The sequence below is a fragment of the Agelaius tricolor genome, unplaced genomic scaffold (genome assembly GCF_023055355.1).
Source record: "Agelaius tricolor isolate 1412-34295 unplaced genomic scaffold, bAgeTri1.0.p SCAF_4, whole genome shotgun sequence".
Taxonomy (NCBI): domain Eukaryota; kingdom Metazoa; phylum Chordata; class Aves; order Passeriformes; family Icteridae; genus Agelaius; species Agelaius tricolor.
The window spans coordinates 24,515,913-24,539,951 of NW_027269264.1; the positions used below are offsets into that span (position 1 = coordinate 24,515,913).

The 24,039-nt window shown below is 41.7% G+C and overlaps 1 protein-coding gene across 2 annotated transcripts; it reads left to right on the forward strand.

The window, feature by feature from the left end:
- The first annotated feature begins 3,776 nt into the window (after positions 1-3,776).
- On the forward strand, positions 3,777-21,765 carry HACD4 (3-hydroxyacyl-CoA dehydratase 4). Of its 2 annotated transcripts, XM_071424927.1 has the most exons (7): positions 3,777-3,864; positions 7,984-8,087; positions 8,983-9,110; positions 15,009-15,121; positions 17,599-17,705; positions 18,408-18,539; positions 19,261-21,765. In XM_071424927.1, exons 2-7 carry the CDS (start codon positions 7,991-7,993, stop codon positions 19,341-19,343), a joined length of 660 nt encoding a protein of 219 aa, XP_071281028.1. In that variant the 5' UTR covers positions 3,777-3,864; positions 7,984-7,990; the 3' UTR covers positions 19,344-21,765. The 2 variants fall into 2 exon arrangements, with proteins under 2 accessions (XP_071281028.1, XP_071281029.1); XM_071424928.1 differs by having other exon boundaries at positions 3,824-3,864; positions 18,408-21,765.
- The last annotated feature ends 2,274 nt before the right edge of the window (positions 21,766-24,039 follow it).

Genomic DNA, 24,039 nt, shown 5'->3' on the forward strand with positions numbered 1-24,039 from the left:
CAAATACCCCCACTGGCTAGTGAGAAGTAAGAGTGGCTGGTGCAGCACCACATCAGCCCCATGGCCCCCAGGCAGCCCAGGGTTTACTTTAACTGAGATGAATAGCATGGGAGCGTGTGTTTACAGCTAAGCACACATTTCAGGAATGTGATTTACCAGTGCTTAAAATAGCATAATCCACTGGCCAACACAGGCTTGAATTCTCAGAGCCAAAAAATCTAATAATGGAGGAAGGGACATATAATGTTAACAGGAACATCGAAAATCAATTTTGAGACACATGTTTTCTTTTCTTAAAAACACATTTGCATATTGGTTTTATAGCAAGGATTTGGAAACAAAAGCTGTGCATAAAAGGAATAGATGTTTTAGCCTGGTGATGTTTCCTGTTTGAAGAGAGTGAAATTCTTTCCACATAACATGAAGCATTTCAGGATTGCCATTAACTTTCTACATAAAGCACCCCCTTGCAAAGATTCCTGGCACAAGCACCATGCCCAGATAGAATGTGTTTTCCCTACCTCATGAAATCAGTTAAAAACTGCATGTGTTTTAAAACTCAGGGAAACCAAATGCAGTTAAAAACTGTTTATATTTTTAAAAACCTGTGAGACTTGGTCTTATCATAAGTGGAGCAGTCATAAAGCTTGTTTTAAGAGATGGCAGCAGCAATACAAATAGTTTTTTGATGCTGGGCTTCTAGACAGAAGTTAGTCTGCAAGAGAATAACTGGAGTGGAGAAGAAAGTTCATTTTCCACAAATTAAAAGGTAGGGTTTTTTGCCATTACTTACCCTCTTGTTCCCATATGCAGTTAATATGTGTTCAAACATATTAACTTTCCTCTTAATGTCTTTGCAGCATACAAAAGTGTTAAATGTTTTAAGCATAAAAGCCTTTGTCAAAATCTGTGTGCCTAGAAGTGTCTCCAACTGTCCCCCCCACTCTATCTAGTCTAATAAAAGCTCTTACCTGTTACTTTCTTGTATTCATCACACTACAAAAACACCACTGCAAATCACACAGCTAAAAAGACCTCACACGTGTTTTCAAGTGAAAGTTGTATGCAGGAAAAACTCTTGAATTTAGAGAGGGATTCTTTGTACTAAGGCCTAGCATTAGGTTCTGATTGGCCAGATCAACTACAAGCTACCGGCAGAATTGTATTCTACATTTTCCATAGAGAACTTGAATATCTATGCAATGATTGATTGATGAGCCTTGTACCTTGGCTCCATCCCCGCAGTGCATTGCCACTCAAATGTGTGGGTTAATAAGAGCATTATAGTTCAGGTCAGAAGTACACCTTTGAAATGGATTCTCTACTCATTGCCCTTCATTCCTCATCATGAAGTAGGCGCCAACATCATTCCCTTTGGAGGACAACATCACTCTTTTCACATGCCACCATCTCAGGAGATATTTTTCTCAGCAGCAAATGAGCATTGACTCTATAGAGCCACACTGCTGCCAAAGGAAAGCCCTCAAAATGCTTCAGTGCTGGGCAGCACCTCCCCAGCACCAGTCAAATGCAGCTGCCCCAGCTGCCCCTGCCTCCCACCAGGCTGTGCCAGGGGTGCTCACCACCATGGATCCAAAGTGGAATCCAGCCTGCAAGCCCTCGCTGGCGGCCTTGTATTGGGTTTGCATGGCCTGGGGTTTTGGTAGCAGAAGGGGCTGTATGGACAGCTTCTGTGAGGAGCTGCCAGAATCTTTTCCCATGTCCGGCAGAGCCAATCCCTGGTGGATCCAAAGATGGGTGCACCCCCGACCAAGGCTGAGCCACTTAGAAATGGTGATTCTGTGGTAACAGGTTTAAGAAGAAATCAAACAAAAGTTGTTGTGGAGTTGTAACTGTGGCCAGACAAGAGAGGAGAGGAAACGTGTGAGAAGAACACTGCAGACACCAGGGTCAATGCAGAAGAAGGGACAGGAGGTGCTCCAGGCACCGGAGCCCACATTCCTCTGCAGGCTGTGGTGCAGCCCATGGGGAAGCAGCTGTGCCCATGCAGGGCCACAGGGACGCAGAGATCCACCCACAGCCCGTGGAGGAGCCCCACACTGGAGCAGGCAGATACCTTGGAGGAGGCTGTGATCCTGTGGGAGGCCTGTGGAGAGAGAGCTCCTGCTGCCAGGCTGGAGCAGCCTGTCCTTGGAGCACTGCACCCCACAGAAGAGTGACCCAGGCTGCGGCACTTTTGGGAGAACTGTTGCCTGTGGGATGGACTCACGTTGCAGCAGTTTGGAGGCAGCTGTTGCTGATGAGATGGAGCCACGTTGGAGAAGCTCTCAGTGAACTGTTTGCTGTGGGAGGGACCCTGCAGTGCAGCAGGGGAAGGACTCCCTCTCCCTGAGCAGCAGGAGAAGCCACAGGTGATGAACTGATGTAACACCCATTCCCTGTCTCCTTGTGACAGCTGGGTAGGAGGTACAGCTGGCAAGGAAGGATGGGTGGAGGGTAGGTGGTTTTTTAAGGACTTCTTTTACTTCTCTTTATCCTGCACTGATTTGTTAGTAGTAAGTTCACTTCATATCTCTAAGTGGTGCCTGTTTTGCCCATGATGGTATTTGTTGAGGGATCTCTCCCAGTCCTTATCTCAACCCATGAATCGTTTGCTAAATTTTCTCTCCTCTGTCCAGCTGCAGAGGGGAGTGAGTAAGCAGTTCATGGGTGGGCCTTTCAACAGTGGTATGCTTGATTGCTTGACCCTCTATTTAACACTGATATATTATTTCCTCCTGAGAAAGAAAGGAATTCTTTGGCCTAGAAGAAGATGATTTTGGATCAGCAAAAGTAAGCTGCCATAGGGCAGGAAAGCCAGTCGTAGCTGTACGACTCTTGTGCTCAGGTCTTAGGTGGGAGACATAACCATGGAAAACACAGTATCCCACTGTGCCTGCCAGGAAAGAATTCACTAGCCAGGGAGGCATTTCACACCTCTCCAGGACACCACAGGCATGGTCCTGCCAGGAGCTCAGTGCCACTTGCAACAGGGATGAGACCCAATAAGGGACATTTTACCCTCCAGCATTTTGTGCCTACACACAACATCCCATGCTTATTATATCTTCAGTGTGCTCTGCACTTACAGCATCAGATTTCAAATCTCACTGCAGGATGGGGTGTGATTTCAACATGAATGCCTGTGGTGAAACTTACTTATTGGCAGAAGGGACTTTTTAAACAAGTTAGGGTATTCTTCATCTGATTTATGCTGGGATATCCCAGACACCTTGGGCAGAAGTAAACTAGGATGAACACATATTTTCACTCTGCAAGTAGTGTCCAAATTTCACAGGGGCATGAAAACCCACACATTTCTATATAATAAGTGGAAAATTCTTTCCTCTATCTGAAATAATTTAAAGGATGGGTGTGCTCCCATCCTTCCTTATTATTTGATGGAGTCAATAGCACTGTTGTAGTGTTGATGATTTAAGCATACAAGAAGCATTATAATTTTGCATTTCTTCTCACCAGTAATCTTTCAAAACATTGCTCTGGGTTAAGAAATAAAGTTAGTGGGATTCACAGACTAGCTTATTGGTACAACAGCAAGAAACCAATTTAGATTAGATTAAGCTAGGTTAGGTTAGGGTAAAGTAGGTTTAGGTTGCGCTAGGCTGGGCTGGGCTGGGCTGGGCTGACTGATGGTACGGGCAAATGCAGTGGAAGTATTTGGGCATAAAAATTTCTTTCTCGGGAAGTGCAGTGCTGTTCCTGCTTAGTGCTACATGTGGTGACGTCGTGGGGTGGGGTAAGAGGGAAGAGGAGGGGTGATCTCCTAACAAACAGCTGTTGCAGCTGCAGAGAGGAAAAAGGAGAAAACTCAGGAGCAGCAGCAGCAATCCGACCCTGCAACAGGTAATACTTCTTGAGTGCAGGTGACACAGACCGCTCAAATGCAAACAGGAGAGGGGAAAAAACAGTGGGTGGCATGTGGGTGAAAAGTACAGCAGCTGTACTCAGCAGCTCTCTTCTTCCTGAACTACAGGGCTTGCAGCTTGTCAGGGGTAGGAAGGGGAAGACACAGAAGTTCAGACCAACATGACTTAATGTGACTTAGAAGGAAACTATGTCAGCTGAGGGAATTTTCTAGCAGATCTTGTCTGCTGAGGAAAAAAAAAAAAAAAAAAAGGGAACATTGCTCTCTGGTTTCAGCGTGGGGGCTGGTTCCTCATGTGTGGTCAGCCAGCACAGGCACACGGGAAAGCAGCAGAGCACAGGAGCCCTGAGGGGCAGGAAAGTGCTCTGTGCACGCAGGCCTAGGTGGGATCCTCCATGTGGGATAGCCCTGAGAGCAACCTGAGTGTGGCCTTCGTCCTGTCACCCTGCAAGGGACACACAGATGGGGCAAGGGCTGACCTGATCTGGGTGCCGCTGCTGTGCTGTCACCTTAGCTCGTGGGGGAGCATGGTCCTGACCACCCTTCAGACACTGAGGGCATGTACCTCCGTGCTTGCCTTGGATGGTAGTTACCAAAGAGACACACCGAAGACCTTTGTGATAAAAATAATAAAATGCAACAGTTACACTTTGTGAAATTTCTGCCCAAGGAAATGCATCAGGCTTTGCAACTAAAATGATAAAATCTTTGCTGTGTGTGCTAGTTCTGATATTTCTTACATTTCATCTAGTTTTCTGGGTTTTGAGCCCACAGAGAAAGCAGATAAGTTTTCTGCTAAGCAAGGTTGATATTACATATGATAAGTGCATCCCTAGCATCTCAATGTATTTGGCATGAAATCAGCCACAGTAAATAAGGTGAAACTAACAATTAAACCAGCAGACAGCAAGTGCAGCCTTCTGGGTCTGTGTCTCCTGCAAGAGCTATGTTTGTTTCTTTCGCCTGTCATCAGTGCAGGCAGAGTAATGAAACGTGCTCCGACCACCCTCCCTCCCCACAATGCCTTCAAATGAAAGAAACTTGAACACCTTAAAGCAAATCACACTACAAGGGAGAGATGTGGCAGCAGGTCAGGCACCAGGGTGGCAAAGGGAGGTTTGGAAGATTAGCCAGCAAGTCTGAGGCAGGCTCAGAGACTGAACCCCTACCTGATGTATAGTCTGTGTTTTGTCTGCAACAGTGCTGCAGAAGCAGGTTCTGGGAGTGAAATGTGGAGTCATCCCTGCTGTGAACCGATGGGAGCACAGGATCTAAATAAAGACCATCTCTTCTGCCCTTCACATTTCACATAGAAGCAGATGCCTGAATTTTGTGTTGTGACACAGAGCTGTTGGGAAATAGGTTATCTTCAGCCCGCTTCTGTTTCCGTAGGTAAAGAGGTCAGCCTTTGGATGAGAAGGACCTAGGTGAAAAGTTACATTTCAGCTTCCTTTTATCACACTGAAATCACCTTTCAGTTTCTTTAGATTTCTTTGCTTCTGTGAAAAGCTTTTGTTCGGTCTTAGGTACCTTTTGTGCGGGGATTATCAAAGTAGGCTGAAAAGGCTGATGCAGTCTCACATCAGGGCTGTTTCTTCACAGTGGAGAGTTTCAGCAGGGGAGGGAGCTGTGCCACTTGCAGCTCTGGGCCAGGGTCTGTCTGCTGCCCAGCACCACATCCCTACACTCCCTGGGGAATATGGGGCCCTCCATTAATGTCAGCAGTCTGTACACATTTCAGCAGTCACTGGTATATTTTAAAGATTATGTGTTCTAATGTGCAACAGCTGCCACACTGCCAAAACACTAATGTGAGGCTGTGTTTACAAATGTTACTCCCTGTTTAGTCAAGATTAAGTACCTTAAGAACTGCAAAAACAACAATTTTCTAGCCAGCCAATGCAGGAAGAGTTTGGAAAATACAACCGAATCACTGAAAGACAGGCTCTGAGGATGACAGACAGACGTAGCAAACTAAACTTCAGAAGAGAGAAGCCATGTGCTCAGCTTGCATCCGGTGCAATGCCCACACAGCAGCATCAGACCAAAAGAGTGGTGGAGCTGCTGAGTGGAAAGCCTCAAGATTTTCATGTCTGTTCCTTCCTTTTGTAACTTCCATACAAAAATACCTATCCATCCAGTAACAAGGCTGTTTCTTAACACAGAAAAATGTTCTTAATTTTTTGTCTTTTTATAATATGTAGTTTCCCAACTTTTTCTTACTACAAGATGGAACAAAGTGTCATTCAGTAATAAAACAGATGGAATTTGGTTTAAATATTAGTTGATCTCACTGGACTTTAGTTCAATTCAGCTGTATTCTACTTTTCCCAAAAGGAAGGTATATATGGAATAGATTCATTTGTTTTGGGTCCTTATATGTCTTATTTTTACAGTATCAAAGGACAATGATGTCTTTTAGGAAATATTTTATTCCCACAAATCTTTTTGTGCTTAAAGAAGTGATGATGTGAATAGCTGTTCTCCTACATAACTGGAAGAGAGAAAGAAAAGCACTTTTATAGCCCCCCTGCGATTTACGAACAATAAAAATTTAGAAGATCAGTTTATCTAGATCAATTTAAGTAAGTCTGTAAGTATTGTTACTTATGGTCCAATGCTAGGAACGAAGGATAGCCATTCATCAAATTTAGATATTTTTGAACAGAGAAATTTATTCCATTTGTCAATGAACAGATACAAATGAAATGAAGTTTTTGTCAGAAACATACCACAAGAACCCACAGGATCAAGGCACAACTTGAAGAGAATACTACTTATTAGGGCAGGAAATTAATAGGTCCAACACAGGAGATAAATTCTAGTTAAAAATTAACAAGTTAATTTCCTAAAAAGTAGTCTTACAGATGGAGGACAAGTAAACCTCTCTTTTCAGATTAGACCAGAAGAAAATACATTTATGGGAAATTGGTATATGCAGAGCTTATGAAGTTTTGCAAAAAGTCAGATTGTCCATGAAAATTATGTTAGAATAGCAAAACTTAGTCTTCTTCCACAGGAAATTTTGTTTATTAAATGCAACTTGAATCCAGAAGTTAATGGAGTGTCTTTGTTTAAATACTTCTTCCTCTGGAGGCACAAATTTCCCTTTATGGCCACAGATCACCCTAATGATTGGTGGGAACTCAGAAAATTTTTCTGAGCATATCCTAAGTATATAGCAAGTCTATATCAAGAAAAGGAGCCTTTAATCCATTAGACAGAGTTCTGTTCTGGGACCTCTGAGAGACACACACACTGATTAGTTTATATTTCATAGAATCAAAGAATGTTTTGGGTTGGAAGGGACATTGAGAATTTTTAATATCCATTCAGCTCCCTCTAGTTCCAATGCCTTTGCTATGAGCAGGGACACCTTCCACTAGTCCAGGTTGCTCAGAACACCATCCTTTTTTTGGCCATGAACACTTCTGGGAATGGGGCATCCACAGCATCTCTGGGGAACCTGTGCCAGTGCCTCACCACCTTCACACTAAAGACTCTTTCCTTAATATCTAATCTTACCCTGGCCTCTTTCAGTCTAAAGCCATTCTCCCTTGTCCTGTCACTTTATGCTCTTGTAAAAAGTCTCCGTCTTGTTAAGTTTCCTTCAGGTACTGAAGAACCACAATTGGGTCATCCTGAAACCTACTCCAGGCTGAACAGTCCCAATTCTCTCAGCCTTTCCTCAAGGAGAAGTCCTCCATCCCTCTGATCATCTTGTTCTCTTTTGCTCTGATCGTCCCCCGGACTCTCTCCAACAGGTCCATGTCCTTCCTGTGCTGGGACCCCAGAGCTGGATGCAGGGTTCCAGGTGGGCTCTCAGCAGAGCAGAGCAGAGGGGCAGAATCCCCTCCCTGGCCCTGCTGCCCACGCTGCTTTGGATGCAGCCCAGGACACGTTTGGCTCTCTGGTCTGGGAGTGCTCATGGCTGGGTCATGTCCAGCCTCTCAGCCACCAGCACCCCCAAGTCCTTCTCCTCAGGGCTGCTCTCAATTTCAGCTCTTTTCCTTTGATTTATTGACAAGTCCAAAGAGGGTGCAATGTCTTACAATGTTGTTTTAAGTCATATAGTTTATTATTTTCACTTTCCACAGCTTTACCATGAACATGTACCTGTTTGTGTATGACTTAATGCAATTCTGTGGACATTCTTGGATATTTACAAATATGATCATCAGGTTCATGACATTTGGAAAAGGTAAGGCTCCTCCTCTATTTTCCTTGGACATTTTAAGCGGTAGTGACAGACACACAGAGATATCAAATTAGAGATAAAGTTAAGATTATGAACATGTGTATGTCCAATACCAGGGACTGTAATTCAATCAGAAAGGCACTCAATTAAAAAGGCTGAACAAATTACTTGTGCCTGTCTTCTACCCTTGTCACACTGGAAATGAAGCTCTTGTTTTGCTAATGAACTTTAATATTCAGTGGCATGCTAGTAACATTTGAATTAGGCATAAATCTTAATGACTAGGTCCAGTCATTATGGCAAATATTAAACTTACTGAAGCCACCAGGAGAGAATATCTTTGTGGTTTTTACACATGACTCTCTATCTTCAAAAACATTACCATATATTTCTCTTTCTGTTGCCTGGGGTTAAGACACAAAAATAGAAAACTAGTGACTGGAAATTTAAAATTACTTATGATGGTGGACAGTTGTAGGCATATAAAATGCCTACTTTCTGGACTACTTGTTTTCAGCAGTGCAGATACAGGCAGGAACTCAACAATTTTTAGTGTTTAGAAATTCCTTATGCATTTCCTCAACATTTTCTCCTATTTAGAAATACCCTAAAGCAGTATCTCTAAACCAACACATCCCACACAGTGTTTGCCCATGCTTTAAGTACAGGGAATTTAATTCTTTTCTCAGCTTCCTGCCTCTGTGTCAGAGCCACACACACAGAGTGGATTGCCTCCTCCACTCCCTGAAGCATTTCTTCTGCTACCCAGAAGTTTCGTACTGTGTGACGTTTATTTCTTGTCATCTCCAGTGATGATAGTCTAAAAGCAAACCCAGTGGTTGTTCCAGACTTTAATTGTATAACCATCCTCTAATCTTCCTCTTAATTTTGCCTTTAGATTCACTGGCTGACACGTTTCACTCCATAGGACTTGTAATGCGCCTTTGCCAATTGTTATCTGTATTGGAGATCCTGCACATTCTCATTGGCATTGACAAAGGCCATCTCCTCCCCAGGTTTTTGCAGGTAAGTTGTTTCTCAAAGCTCTCCTTTCATGATCAACACACATCAGCCATGGCTGCCCCTGGGGACAAGCCCAGGCTGACCTACCCTGAATGTTGCTCCTGCACCCTTCCTTAGACAGCCTGGTTTCCTGGTAGTTTCCTATCTGCAGGAATTGCTTCCTCAGAACTGGGCTGATTGGGAAAGAACTCTCCTGTCAACTTTTTTCTTTTTGAGTAAAACTGAATAGTGAGTACTCCATGCTTGGTCCCCAGCATGGACCCAGGAAATGTCCAGATGAGTGGCCACCAGCAGATGTGGGTCAGTGGCCAATTGCAGTAATCAAACTCCAGGGGCTTGGTCCTTCTAAGTTTCTCCCTACATAACCTCCCAGCATCCCTACTGTCCCCGCAAGTTATCTTCCCCTCCTTCCAGAGGGGATGCACTCTCCTCTTTTTCCCTGACTTCCAGTAAGTTCTCTGTTTAACCAAGCTGGTCTTTTCCCCTAGTAGTTTGTCATATGTTCAGCTGAAGGCAGAAAACCAGCCAAAACATCACATGATGCTATAGCAGAAAGCATGATGATAGTCTGACGATTTCCTTACCACGCTATTTTTTATTTTTCCTTTTGGGTGCTAATATCAGGTTTTGTTATTTTTTTCTTAATGCAAAAAGGAAAATGATTACTTGAATTTACCTTCAAACCTTTTCAATCCTTAGTATTTGAGTAATGGTGAAACTTCTATTTCTCTCAGCAGTCAGAAGGCAGAAGACCAAGGGTAGTTATGTTTTTCGTTTTCTGGATAATCCATCTTTGTCAAATGACATGTTCATGGGTGAAGATGTTCCTCTTTTCAAGTCTTCATTAACTGTCTAAATAACTAATTAACTAATTGACTAATACAGATCTCTGTTCTTTACAATACTCCCTAAGTATGGTAGCAAATCCATCAAAATGTAAAGAAGTGCCTTTCCTTGCCTAAATCCACAGGCTTTGATGCTAATCTAGGGGAGAAAGAAGACTCCTATCTAGTATGACCTGTAACAAATCTCACATGTCTTGGAAAGAAGAGCACTCTGCTCTTAGTCATTAAAGCAAGCCTTGCCCTGACAGAGTTTACACATTCCCTAGCCCTGACATAGTCTGTTTCTTTCCTATCCAGGCTTATACAAGGCAAAGATCAGGGAGGCCTGCACAAACACTACTTTTTGTTGCCACAAATGACATTAGTATTAAACGGATATTCTGAGCAAGAAAACAGTGACCTTTCTTGGGCAGTGTGGTTTGTGCAGTGCTCTCCTGGAGAACAGGGAGAGGCGGCTCAGGGAACCATGTGGCACTGTGGCTCTCAGTGTTCACCTCACACCAAATACAGTTTTGGATCCTTACTTGGTTCTTTCCCCATCTGCACTCTCACCATAAACAACTCTCTTCCCTTGATGTTAGCAGCAGCCTCATGCTGTCCGAACAAGATACGTGAGGTCATTGGTGGAGACTCTGCTGTCCCGTGGGTTACCAGTTGTGCTGAGAGTGTAGGTTAAGCAGCTGTGTGCCACCACTACTCCCACATGCCTCGTAACACTTTATTCACTGCCTCTTAGGAAGAAAAAAGGTATATTTTCCACAATGAACTAGGGAAGGACAGTTGGCTAAGAGATGTTTACCTTACTACAGCTTTCTAGACTCTTGCGCAGTCAGGGCACTGATAAAGGTGCATGAATTTGAGAGGGGCTGCCTGGTTCTGTGCTCCCATCACCTATCTCAACTCAGAGCTTAAAACATACTCCTGTATGCATCCATCATTAACAGGCATATGCATGCACATTCACACTGAAGTTCACTTGGGGTGATCACTAGGATGAGAGAACAGGTGGGTCAGGCAATGTCAGGGAAGTGCATGGGTGGAGGCATAAATTAACATTGAATAAAACAAGCTGGGAAAGGGCCTCGTGGTGGCAGGTTGTTTTGTAGACATTATAGCAAACACAAGACGTAAATGAGTCCTTGAGTGAAAGATTTCTACCTATTGCATTTGTTGTGGTTTAGTAGCCTTTAAGAAAAACACTTTGAGGTACATGATACAATTAGTGGAAAAACAAACTCAGAGGAGTCTTCTGGAAAAACTCATTGAGGGACAAAGTCTCAGGCCACCAGGTACCTGAAAAGAGCAAGTAGGTCAAGGCCAACTCACCATGAGAGAAAGATGAGTCCTGTGTGATGGATGTGCTGGGGTAACGTGAGGCAGGGGATGGTCACAAAGCTGGTGCAAAGAGATGTCTCTCGGGGCATTTTACACCTTAAATAATTGGAGAAGGGCAGGAGAACATGTCACATGTCATTGCCACCACCATAACAGAAGGTAATGAAATGTGTTAGTCTGGCTAGAGAGTAAAGGCTGAAAGGACTTGTACCATAGCGAGGAGAGAGGAAAGGTCTAAGAAAAGACTGGTGCTTTTGTGAAACAAAGAGCAGTTCTTCATTCTGTGCAAACAAATTGGATTTACCAAACCAAAAGCAACATACTATAGTTTTGTGATAAAAAAAATATTTTTAACTTTAAATACTTAGTGTCCCTTTTCTCACTTTCTTCTGCTGTTTTTTTTTTTGTTAATATACGTTAAATTGAAGAACTATGTAAGCATTTCAGGTACTGAATATGAAATTGCACAGTCATGTTATTAAAAAATGGAACTGAATGTGCTATTTTCTCTAATCAAATTTGCTCTGTTTCGCATACTTGATTAACAAACTCAGTCTGCCTTTCAGAAACTTATATCACCCTACAGAACCTGCTGTATCCTGTGAGAGATCAGTGACAGAAAAGGAAGGACATTCCAATTTGATTTTAAAGGAGGAATGAAAAGTGAAAACATTACATTTATGCTTTGTGATATGTCAGCTCATACTTCCTTTTTATGAATGTGAAAACATAGGACTTGTAGTTTTGTGCTTTATTTTTTTATTTAAAGCATGAGAATAGTCACAGAGAATATCACATCTTCATTCATGCAAGGACAGATGATCCATACAGGAAATGATCCATGGCTGAGCAGCAGCACATGCATTTTATCTACGTGTGTATATGTGTGTGTATTTATAAATGTACATGACTCCATGTATGTATGTATGCATACAGATATGTGTGTACATATATCAACACAATATCAAAACATACTACTCTTCTCCAAGAAGCACCCTGCCTCTTGCAGAAAATATCCCCAGCCTTTGACTAACCTCTGCATTTTCCTTTGATCTGTGTGGGTTACCTAATGCCAGGAGTGCTATGAAAGGAAAGAGAATAAAGGCAAGCAGACAGGCAACTTGCTGATTTATGCAGAGAAAGAGGTAGGATGCTACTGTCTGTCCTCACAGGGATATCAAAATTGTCCTGAGCAGCCAGCTCTGTGTCCTGCCCCACAAATGTGCTCCTGACCAAGGCCACATCCTTCTAGTCTTAGTGTCTGGTGGCTGCTTTGTGCAGCCCATTGCTTGCCAGTTGAGACCACAGTCTAACAGGAAAAAAATACCTCAAGACGACCAGTTTGTGCCATGTCAAATTTCCTGTTCTTGCAGGTGCTTAACATACTTTATAGTTTGATTACTGGGTCCCTTCATGTGTAATTAGCAAAGCTGCGTGCCTCCATTGCTTCCCTTCCCCAGTATGAATCTCTGATGGAGGAAATCTGCTGAACCCCAGGGAGGTGATTCTCACTGCCTCATGTTTCTGCTTGTATCCTGGGGACAGAAGAAAATCCACAGTTTCTTCCACTTCCAGATTATAAGGCTGAATTTTGGGTCTCCATGGTTGTTCTGTCACTGGCCAGCACACATCCATTTGAAAATGGAGTTTCAAACTGGAGTTTGAAATGGTAACTACCTTTCTACTGCTTGTCCTTTCTCTCACTGAAATGGGATTGGATCCCAACCATTTACCCCATGCTGTTTTCTATCACATTTCCTCCTACACTTTTTTTGAAAAGTGAGTGACCATTTGGAAAATCTTCCAGCTCTGGCTTCTAAGAACATGTCCATCTTTTCACTGTCATGATGAAGCCTTGGTCTCTAGCACAACTACCTGTGGCAATTCCTTGAAATTGCTCTTGTATTAAAAATATTGCAGAACTCTCTCTATACATCTCAAGTCTGATTTTAGGGTCAGTGACAAAATAACCACACCACCAATGCTGCATTCTTTACCACTCTACATCTAACAATTTTAACTCAGATCCTGTTTTATCTGTTCTCTCCAGCACACAATCCCACCCAGTGCTCACATAGCTTTTACCTTTGTTTTGATTTCCTTCTTGTGATGGTTGCCTTGCCGTGTTTCTTGTACCTCTGTTCTATCTGGTTTCAGATCTGTATCAATACTTCCAGTTCCCCCATGTTTTTGCCATGTACCTCAGCATCAGTGTACAAACACAAGCATATTAGCTCTCACTTTCTGTTTCCTGACCCATCTATACAGAAGTCTGCCAACATCTGACCTTTTTAAAAATCAGTTCCTCAATTAGGGACCTATGGGATCAGCAGCAAAAGATGACAGTCACAGGAGGGTGAGAAACAGGAAAACCACTTTAAGCTGTTGTGGCCCCTCAGTGCTTTCCAAGGTGAGGAACCAGATCCCTGGGGGATAGACGGGCTCTCTTTCTGTATGAAAAATTGCTCTGACGTAATTTTGCTGAATAGTGAAGGCTGCTTTATCTGACAGATGTGGTTTGTGAAAAAAGAGAGCTCGTGGCCAGAATGGTCCATGCAGGAACCTGTAAATATTACATAGCAAAACTACCACACAAACTTGCTGAGAGCCAAAATTCTTTGTTTAAGATAGGGGTCTGGGGAATGAAGAATAACAATGCTTAAAAAAACAACCTTGGTAATCCACTTTAATTTTGTAACTTTTAACTGACTTGACATCACAACTTGTGAAATCATTACAACTAATGTACCTTATGGAAGACATGGCATTGGGTAAAAAAATCCAACCTAGTAAAGCTACATCAATTCATGCCAACTGCTTAGGTGCATGCTTTCTCCTTCAACACTTTCAAATACTCTTATTTGTAAATCAGAGTGAATTGTTACTGTTCTAGGACAGCTTGACAACTCTTGATGAAGGGCAGGGCATGGATACTGTTAGAAAATTGTCAGGAAAGCTGCAAAAAAGACACACTTTTAAAAAATTGCTTGAGTTTTAATATTACCAAAGTATTTATTTTAAGCTGGAGACACTGCCTGTTTAATCCACTGCCTGTTTAATCCACTTCGTTTGTGGGTTGGATAAAGTTCAGCCACTAGAAAAATGCTAGGACATAAATACTATGGCAATCATTCACGTAAGTGACAAGCTTAAACCCACTTCCCATAACTAAGAATAAGATGGAAAGGAAGATAAGTAATTCTACTTTTCCTCCTTTTTCTGTAAATCTTACTTGAAAGAGATTCCTTGGGACACAGATTTCCAAGATATGAGGAGCAGGTCTGGGAGTGTAAGATCAGTACTTTCTGGCATATGACACCCCTCAAGAAGGGCTCCCCGTATCCTACTGCCTCCCACACAGCCTGCAAGAAAGGGAGCTTATCCCTGCCAGCCCTCCAGGTAGGCAGGTGCAGCAGGAGTAGTTCATGCTTCCACAACCTCCCTGGGCTCACCCACAGGTTTCCTTGGCTACAAACCCAGTCATCCCCTCTGGCAAGCCAACTTCCACATGTACCATAACAGGTCTTTGATGCTACAGCCAGCCGTGTCCACTTCTCTTTGCTGAAGGACCTTGACAAAAGCAGGCCATGGAACAAAATATTCACTGCTAATTTTGTGTAAAGAAAACTATCCATTTGCGGCTTCCTATTTTGCCAAAATGCCACAGAAATAACAGTTAGAGAAGGTGCTAACTGAATTCATAGTTTTCTTTTCTTTTCAGATCACTGAGAGAATAATTATTTTATTTGTCGTGATCAACAGTCAGGAAGAAGTTCAAGGGAAATATGTCGTCTGTGTTTTATTTTTCCTTTGGAATTTATTAGATGTGGTCAGGTAAGGGGTCAACATCAAAACCACAAGGGAAAAACGGGTTATTCTTGCCAGCTGAACTCTACCCCCATTGTGCAGCAGGCTCATTTAATTGTTTCAGAATTGGCAAAGCATATTATCCATTTTAAATAAAAGTTTGAACATTTTAAGTTACCTAATGATTTTTACAAAAATCCACATGGTTAAGATGCAGAGTAATTTACAGATGTAAGATAGAATAATGCATTAGCAGACTGCATTAATATTTGTAGTTCAAAGGCTTTGACATTTTAAAGAAAAATTTAGAAGGAAATCACAACTACCTTCTGGAGAACAGCAATTCCTGAAACCATCCTGGTTGCCATTACCACCCTGTTGCTTTATTATATATTATTTATTATATATTTACATTATTTATATTATATATTTATATTTATATTATATTTATATTATTTATTATATATTTATATTATTTATTATGTATTATTTATTATACATTATTTTATTTTTTTATCCACTTTGATCCAAGATTGATGGCACCGTAAGGCAGCACCAGCAGAACTTCTTGCAAAGGCAGGAAGACTATTCTGGTTGATTGCAGTGTGCTTTCCAAAAAGCCAAGAGCTCCTACTCCTGATGCAGGAGACTGAGAGTTTTGGTGTAGTAGGGCATATATCACACCACAAGAACAACACATACTTCTCATATGTAATGTAAGCCCCTATGCACCTCAGTTTGTAGGCTTGTAACATGTAAATACAAAATTTTAAGAAGACAGCTCTCACAGCAACTCATGTATTGCAGCAAAACTTTTTTTCTTGATAAAATGCCTTTCTGCTAATTTAAATATATTGCTTAGGGCACTGACTGAAGAATATAGTTTTAGGCAGCAAAGGAAACTTATGTTATAAAAGAGATAAGAAACAGGAAAGTGTCAGAAAGAATTAATAAAGATTTTAAGTCAGCTTCAGAGTATTTCAAAATACATTTTAATAGGCTGCTGCTTGTATTAATTGATTATACTTCCCTCCCATTTCTTCTTGAAGTTTGTAAAACTAAAACAGTAGAACCTCATCTGAAAAGAAAGGGTTCAGTGCAGCTGGAGAAATGCCAACAGTATAAACAATGTTGGCTGTGAAGTTTCGTAAGTGCATAATAGCACCATTGATGCATCATTATTTTCTGCCCTTGCTAAAGAACAGAGTTAAACACCACAGCAGTAACAGCAGTTGTTTAACAGGAAAGCTCCTGTGGTCTATAGCAGCAAATTACCAATTCAAATAAACCATAATATAACTCATACAAATTTAGAATTCTTACCTGATTTATCTTACAGCATCCATGACAATGTCCTAGTATCTCAAAGAAGTATTCATGTCTAAAAGTGCATAGGCATCTTTCCCATCCCTTAGCCAACTACTCTTGAAGTATTACAAGTTTTACCACATAAAGTTTCAGGGACATAAATTTCTCTGAAGGACTATTTATTAGGCATCATGGCTAGTGATATACTGACAGCAAGGTCTGATTTTTCCTGCTTATACCATAACAGCCCAAGGCATTGTATAGAGACGGAGTAGCTGTTTCTTTTGTATTGTGTTGAGATTCAGTCTTAAGAAGCAACAATAATAGAAAAATAGAGACAATCCTGAAGTTGCAGAGGGCAGCCTTGAGAGACAATGGTCCATTTTCAATGGTCCACTCTTCTACAGTCCAGGTATGATGCAAAATTAATCAAATTAATCAATAAAAAGGGAATACAGGTGTGTTTAACACTAGTTTTAACTGTCGGAAAGTCTAGCAAGCTCACAGTGCATAAAGTCTTTCAGCTGACCAAAAATGTAATCAGACCTGTTTCTCCAGTGTTTGGAGAGCTACTGTACCACTTTAAGATCAAACCAAGATCAGGTCACCTTTGGAGACTGAAGTACTACACATTCTGTTCTCCCTATAAGCAACAGTGGCAGCCACAGTAAAAATAAAATGCTGCAGTACACTGTGAGCAACTGCTTTTTTTGGACCTACTACCCCTGCTGAGGTCCAGGAGGGGGACAGATGTACTACCAGTTATGTACCTGCAATTGTCTTCTTGTTTAACTTCTCCAGCAGTGATTCAGCTAGCTCAGCAGTCATACATCAGGTTTGTCTCAGTCCCAAGCAACAGTGATATTCTGCCTGCCCCTCTCAGTTGCAACACCCCCATCTGAAATCCATTTTCTGATGGAGCAGTATGAAATCATGCTGGTTTCTGGTAGAGCTTTTTGTCTGGAGGGTTTTATTGCTGTCTGCCTGCTCCAGGGTAGCACCACAGGTAACTCTTCTGAAAAATTGAGCCATCTACTTTCAGGCATTGGAGTCTGAACAAAAACTGTTGCTGGCTCTGAAATTTACTTGGACAGCTCCAAGCTCTTCTGCAAGCCCTTTGAATTTTCCACTAGTGTATCTTTCTTCTAAAGACATCATAATTTCCTCTGAGACCATCTGCTTTCCTCTTATTGCAGGTACACTTACAATATGTTGGCAAGGATGGACATATACTACCTACCACTAACATGGCTCAACTTCTCACTCTGCATCCCACTTTATCCCCTTTCAGTTCTGGCTAAAGGTAAGGAGTTGGGGAGGGTACCAACCACTTGCTTCCTTAATATTCTTCAGTAAAATGTGATCACTTCAATTGCCGTTTCTGTTTAACATAGCTCCTCATGTGCTGCCAAAGCTGTCATAAATGTTCGTGTACCTTCATATTAACCTCTATGTCACCTCTGTCTCTCTTTTCTGTTATTTTTTCTTTAATAGGGACTATCTGGGGTTTGGGGTTGTGTGTCTGGTACGTTTTAGGGGTTTTTTGTTTGCTTGGTGTTAAGTTTTTAAAAATCTGGGAGAATGTTCTTTTTGTCTAAGTAAAGCAGAAAGATACCCTCATAAAAGACATATGGATTCCTCCCTTCCAGACTGAGTGTACTAGACAGCAAGTTCAAAAGCTTCTCCCCCCCTGAGGCTGACCTTACTGGCTCAGGCCATACTTAGCAGGTTATCATACTTACATCTGCCCACTGAGAACACACTGAAAGTTTCTGACAGAACTTGTTAGTGAATAGGATATATTTATTAATTCTAGTATTTAGAGCAATTAGCACCTCTAACCTACAAAACTGAACTCAAGGAGAAAACATGCATATGTATATAAATGCATATATATATATATATATGTATAGGTATATAAAATATGAAAGGTAACTGACTTGTTCATTAAGCTTTTGATGATCTCTTGCTTCCTTTCGACTAAGAATTTACCATGTTTTTACAGGATTTGCAATTTGTGTATCACTGCCTTATTTTGAATCCTTTGGCACATACTCCATCAAGCTACCATTTCCATTTAGCTTCTCAATCTACTTCCCCTATGTTCTGAAAATGTACCTGATAGTGCTCTTTGCAGGTAAGTATCTCATCTTCCAGAGAGCTGGGTCTCAACACAACTGGGATGCCCTTGCAACAAAAATCAAATCTTTACTGGGCCTTTCACAAACTCTAACCCTCTCTGCTACATCTCCTGCAGACCACTGCAGGAAAGTGCATCACTACCTGTTTTGATTTCTAGTATCTTTCAAATACAAATAGTTAAATATGCAAGATACACCATGCCTATGGTGCATAAAAAACCACACACCTATAGAAGTTGTTTCAGTGATGCTTGCCTTACAGCTATTTAGTGAAACTTGCTTTTTTGTTTGTTTTTTTTTTTTAATCAATTCCCATTTGATCATACGCTGGTTCTGTGTAACTGTTCCTCACTCATAACTCCTAGCTGGGATGAAAAATTATATCTAAATTAAGACTTTTACAGCATGATTATTGAAAGGCATGAAAAAACAAGGCCACTCCAAAACTTGCATGTAAACAGATACCTTCTCCTTCTCATCAAAACACTTTGGAAAAATTTCTACCGAATTTAGCTGCATCATACAGAAGTCTTTGGTCTGTCATTGGCTTTAGGATTTGAAGGATCTCATCTTTATGATGGAGTGTTCTGCTCCTAAGTACATGGAAGGAATTGTGCAAGGTTGCCAGATGAAGGCTCTTACAGTTCCTTCTAAATTAATTGTAGATAGTTTGAATTCTACTCCTTTGTTCTTACACTGTTTTGTGTTTTGATTCAGGTATGTGCTTTATCATCCGGAACCTCTTCTCTGAGAGAATGGCACACTTAGGGACAGGCAGCATCAAAAATAAAAGAAGCTAAGTTTATATTTTGTTTGGAAGAACAAAATACATTCCTAGGGGATTGCTGCACATAGTAGTTAAAAACAAACTGGAAAGATTTCTCAATGCAAAACTCCTCTTTGCATGAACATTATCTGGCTATGTAGAATTTTCAGAAAAGGCAGATCTCTTGAATTCACCTCAAAAATACAGCAGCTTTTTAAAAATTTTAAATGTTTGACTTCAAATGGCCAGAGTTTTTTAAATTAAGGGTTTTTTCCTAATATATGTTACAGAATTCCGAAAAAATTGAAGCATGCCACAACTCACAGCCACACCCTTATTTCAGTGTTAGTTCTTATCTATAGCTACAGATATTCTATAATGACAATATCATTTAGTCTGTAGGATTACTTTATACTAGGCCAATGTATATGTACCTCACATATAAATGCTCAATTGTCTAGAACTGGAATCTCTCAAGCAGCAGAAGTCAGAACCTTTGCAGCCCAGAGACTAACATGCTGATTAACATGCTGATTAACCCAGGTGTTCACTAGGGATCCTTCATGTTCGGGTCTCATCCTTCAGTTATCAAAAGACGGTCCCAGAAAATGCAGCTAAATCAGAAAGGCAAGTGTTATGGTACTCATCTACTATATATTCAAGGGGATGTTTAAGGGTCAGAAATAACCACTTGTTATCATGTGTTTGGCTTGTTACTCTCTTACCCTACAGTAATTTCCTTCCATGCTGAACAGCAGATAGATATGTGCAAAAGAAGTGTGATGTAGTCAGGTCAAATAATATGTTGTTCCTAAAAGGGAACTGAATGACTGTCAAAAGCCATGTGCAAAATTCTAGGCATTTGACTCAATTGTATTGCTCCTCATGCTTCTCTAGGATAAACTGTGAGAATGCAAGTAGAACATAGGCTTTTCAAAGGTTGGCAATGAAGAATATACACAGCAACCCAATGGATTATACAGTCAAGAATAGCCAAATAATTCCTTAGAGGCTGGCAGGAGCTTTTCTGATGTTTCATCTGTATTGATTATCACCTATGTTTCAATTCAAGCATATGGGGGAGAAAAGTGAGGCTATTTTTTTTCTAGCTGACTGAAAACTGTGAGAAGGGAGCCTAGATAGTAGGAGTAGGAGAGAAGGTAATATTTAAAGGGAAACTAAATACTGTTAAAATATGAAGAGGCTTTTGCCTGCATGACTTTTCAAACCATGCAGCCTAAGAGGTTATATGAGGAAACAGTGAAGCTAAATTAATTTGTTATGAAAGGTCACCTACTATAATTTCTATTTATTTAATACATGTGGCAGACAATGCCTGCAGACTGTTTTGACCACTGAATATTTACAGACCATAAGGAAGAAGATTAGCTTAGAATAGTATAGTGTCAACCCTGGATTTGTTTTTTTCAAACCACTGCAAACAGAAATTTGGAACTTTGTAGAGCAACAGGAGTGCTTTCACTTTGGGCTTCTGTCTGACCCAAACTGATTCAAGTGTGAACAGTGTTAAGAAACATATAGAGCAGCTGAATAAGGTGACAGTTTTGAAGACAGCCAGAGTAAGTCCACATTAAACTACTATATAGCTTGCTAAAGTTGAAACATGAACATTTTTTCCTTGGAAATTCAACCCAACATGCCAGAAACAGCTGGTTCTAGCCAGTTCCAAAATGGAGCCACTGCAGGACACTGCTGTGCCAAACAGCAAAGATGATGCTCTGGCGTTTCTCTGAAAACTTAAGAAAAGGTAGGAAATATTACACAGTTGCAAGAAAGAGGAGTAAGAAAAATGTAAGAGAAACAGCTCTGTACATTGACACCAAAGTCAATGGAAAAGGAGAGGAAGAGTTATTCTAGGCACTGCGGCAGATTCCTCTGCAGGCCATGAAGAAGACCATGGTGGAACAGGTTGTCCCTCTGCAACCCAAGGAGAAACAGACCAGACAGGATATCACATGGCAGCCTGTGGAGGATGCCAGGCAGGAGGAGGTGGCTGTGCCCTGAGGGAAGCTGCAGGCCATGGAGAGCCCACACAAGCAAAACAGGAACTGTGGCCCATTTGGGACCCCTATTGAGGTAGCTTTTTCCTAATGGACTGTACCCCATGGAAAGGATCTATGCTAGAGCATTGCTTGAAGAGCTGCAGCTTGTGAGAAGAAACCATGAAGGACTGTGCCTCATGGGAGGGATCCCCATGCTGGATCAGAGCAACAATGAGAAAACAAACAAGCAGCAGAGATTAAGGTTTATTACCTAAGTGCAATCCCCACACCCACCTTATACTGCCTGGGGAGGGAGGAGGTAGAAAATGCAGGACTGAAGGAGTGAAGTGAACCTAGGAAGAAGGGAGGCATAGGCAGGAGGTAGTTCTAGTTTTGCCTTTTTTCTTTCCATCCTACTCTATTTTTAATTGGCAATAAATTTTTCTTCCACAAGTTGAAGTTGTTTTTGTGACAGTGAATAGTAAATGGTCACTCTGTCTTTATCTTGACCCATGAACTTTCTCATCCTATTTTCTCCCTGTCCTGTTGAGGAGGAGGAGGGAGATTGAATGTCCCTCCCTGTTGAGGAGATGGGGCTGAATGGACATCTGGAAGGCAGCTGAGGTCAAACCTATCACAGATAAAGCCATGTTTATTGTTATATGTTAAAAATGTTACATCTTGAGTCTTATAGCTGGGTAAAAGGCTGGAATAGGAAAAGGATTCTTTAAAATTCACTATGGAGAGGTTCCCCAAGAGTAATCTGCATGAAAAAGGTATGGAGCTCATGGGAGAAGGCTTCACCTCCTTCTGGTACAGAGGTAACTTGGAGCAGGCAGTTGGGAGATTGAGGCAGTCAGCCTTCCATGTGCGACCACAAAAGACCACTCTTACTTCAGCTCCAATGCCTCACCTAAGTTCCTGGAAAAACTCAGAACTGAGCAGGCAAAAATATGTTTGAAATAATGGCTTTTATGACAGTGAGTTGTACTTCAATGATTGTAGCCAGTTAGGGAGGGATGGGATCCACCTGTCTAAAAAAGGCATGAGAAGTTCTGGCAGCAGACTGGCCAATTTGGTGAGATGGGCTTTAAACTGAATGACTTGGCTGAGGTCCAGAGTGGCAATTCTCATGCCATTGATTCCTCCTGGGGAGTGGGCCATGCCAACCAGGGGAAGCTTGGCTGCCTCAAGCTGAGAGTCTTAGAGCTAACCACATCAAGGGTGTGTATAGCAATGGGGAATCCTCTTACACTCCTCCCAGGGAACCTGGATGCTCAACTGCCTCCCTGAAGTGCCTGTACACAAATGCACATAGCACAGAAAATAAACAAGAAAAACTGGCAATGAGTCATGTTCTCACTGCAATTTCAGAGATGTGGGATAGGTCACCACTGGAATGTTATCATGGATTCCTGTACACTTTTTAGAAAGGACAGGTGAGTGAGGTGAGGTGGTGGAGCTGGTCTTCATGTGAAAGAGCATCAAGCTCTGCCCAGGGACAGACAAGGAGTTGAGAGCTTATGGGTAAAAATTAAGGGACAGCCTAAAATGGGTGACACTGTTGTGGGTGTTTACTACAGGCCACCTGACTCAAACAAGGAAGTTGATGAGGCTTTCTATGTGGGCAACTGGAAGTAGCCTTGAGATCATGGGCCCTGATCCTTGAACTCTCTCCTCTGAGAATTCAACAATCCTGATAATTGTTGGGAGGCACAGCGTGGCTCGGCACACAGTCCAGGAAGTTCCTGTAGATACAGGAAGATAACTTATTAATGCAAGTGGTGGAGGAGCCAATGAGGAGAGGTGTGTTGCCCTCCAGAGGACCCTTCCCACTCCAGTAATTCTGTGATTCTCTGAACTTAAATCTTTGTGGTAGAATCATTGAGGTAACAGCATGCCCAGATCTCTTTATACAGGGCTGCTCTCCAGTGACTTTTCTACCATTTAGACTTGTATCAGGAACCTGATAACTGGTGCCTCTGTACCAGATGCAGAATCCACCATTTTAACTTGTTAAATTTCATGCCATTAATCATAGCCAAATCCTCGACTATCCACATCTTTCTGCAAGGTCTCTTGTCCCTCAAGAGTCAACAGCAACTTTCAAGTTTAGTATTATCTGCATACATAATTGTGTATTCAACTCCTGTCTCCTAATCATGGATAAATACATTGAACTGAACTGGCCCTAGATTTGAAACCTGAGGAACACTGCAGATGACTGTCAGCTCCCTGCACTACAACTCTTTGAACTCCACCCTTCTGCCAGTTCTTTAACCAGTGCACCATGAACCTACTCATTTCACTGTTGGACAGCTTGTTCAGACAGATGTTGTAAGGGACAGTATCAAAAGCTCCACTAGGTGGGTGGCTATATCATAGAAGGGTATCAGATGAGTTACTCAGATGAGTTACTTTCCTGTTGTGAACTCATGTTGACTGTGCTTGCATATTGTTCTTTAAATGCGTTTCAATAGTATCCAGTATGATCTTGGTAAATTTTCCCTGGTAATGAAGTTAACAGACCTGCAGTTGTCTGTGTCTTTCCTCAAGCCCTTCTGGTAAACTGTATTAATGTTGGCCAGCTTCTGGTCAGCAGGGATTTCCCCAGACTCCCAAGAGGTAGCTCCTCCAGTTCTCTGGGATGAATTCCATCAGGCCTCACAGACTTAACAAAGATGAAAGTGATATAATTGCTCATTTACAGTTTCAGTGTCCAGAAAT

Bases quoted from the DNA above. Each gene is read 5' to 3' on its own strand.
- HACD4 (XM_071424928.1), top strand. From the start codon at position 7,991: ATGAACATGTACCTGTTTGTGTATGACTTAATGCAATTCTGTGGACAT. The intron at 9,111-15,008 runs GTAAGTTGTTTC...TTTTCTTTTCAG, and splicing joins TCCTCCCCAGGTTTTTGCAG to ATCACTGAGAGAATAATTAT. The intron at 17,706-18,407 runs GTAAGGAGTTGG...ATGTTTTTACAG, and splicing joins CCTTTCAGTTCTGGCTAAAG to GATTTGCAATTTGTGTATCA.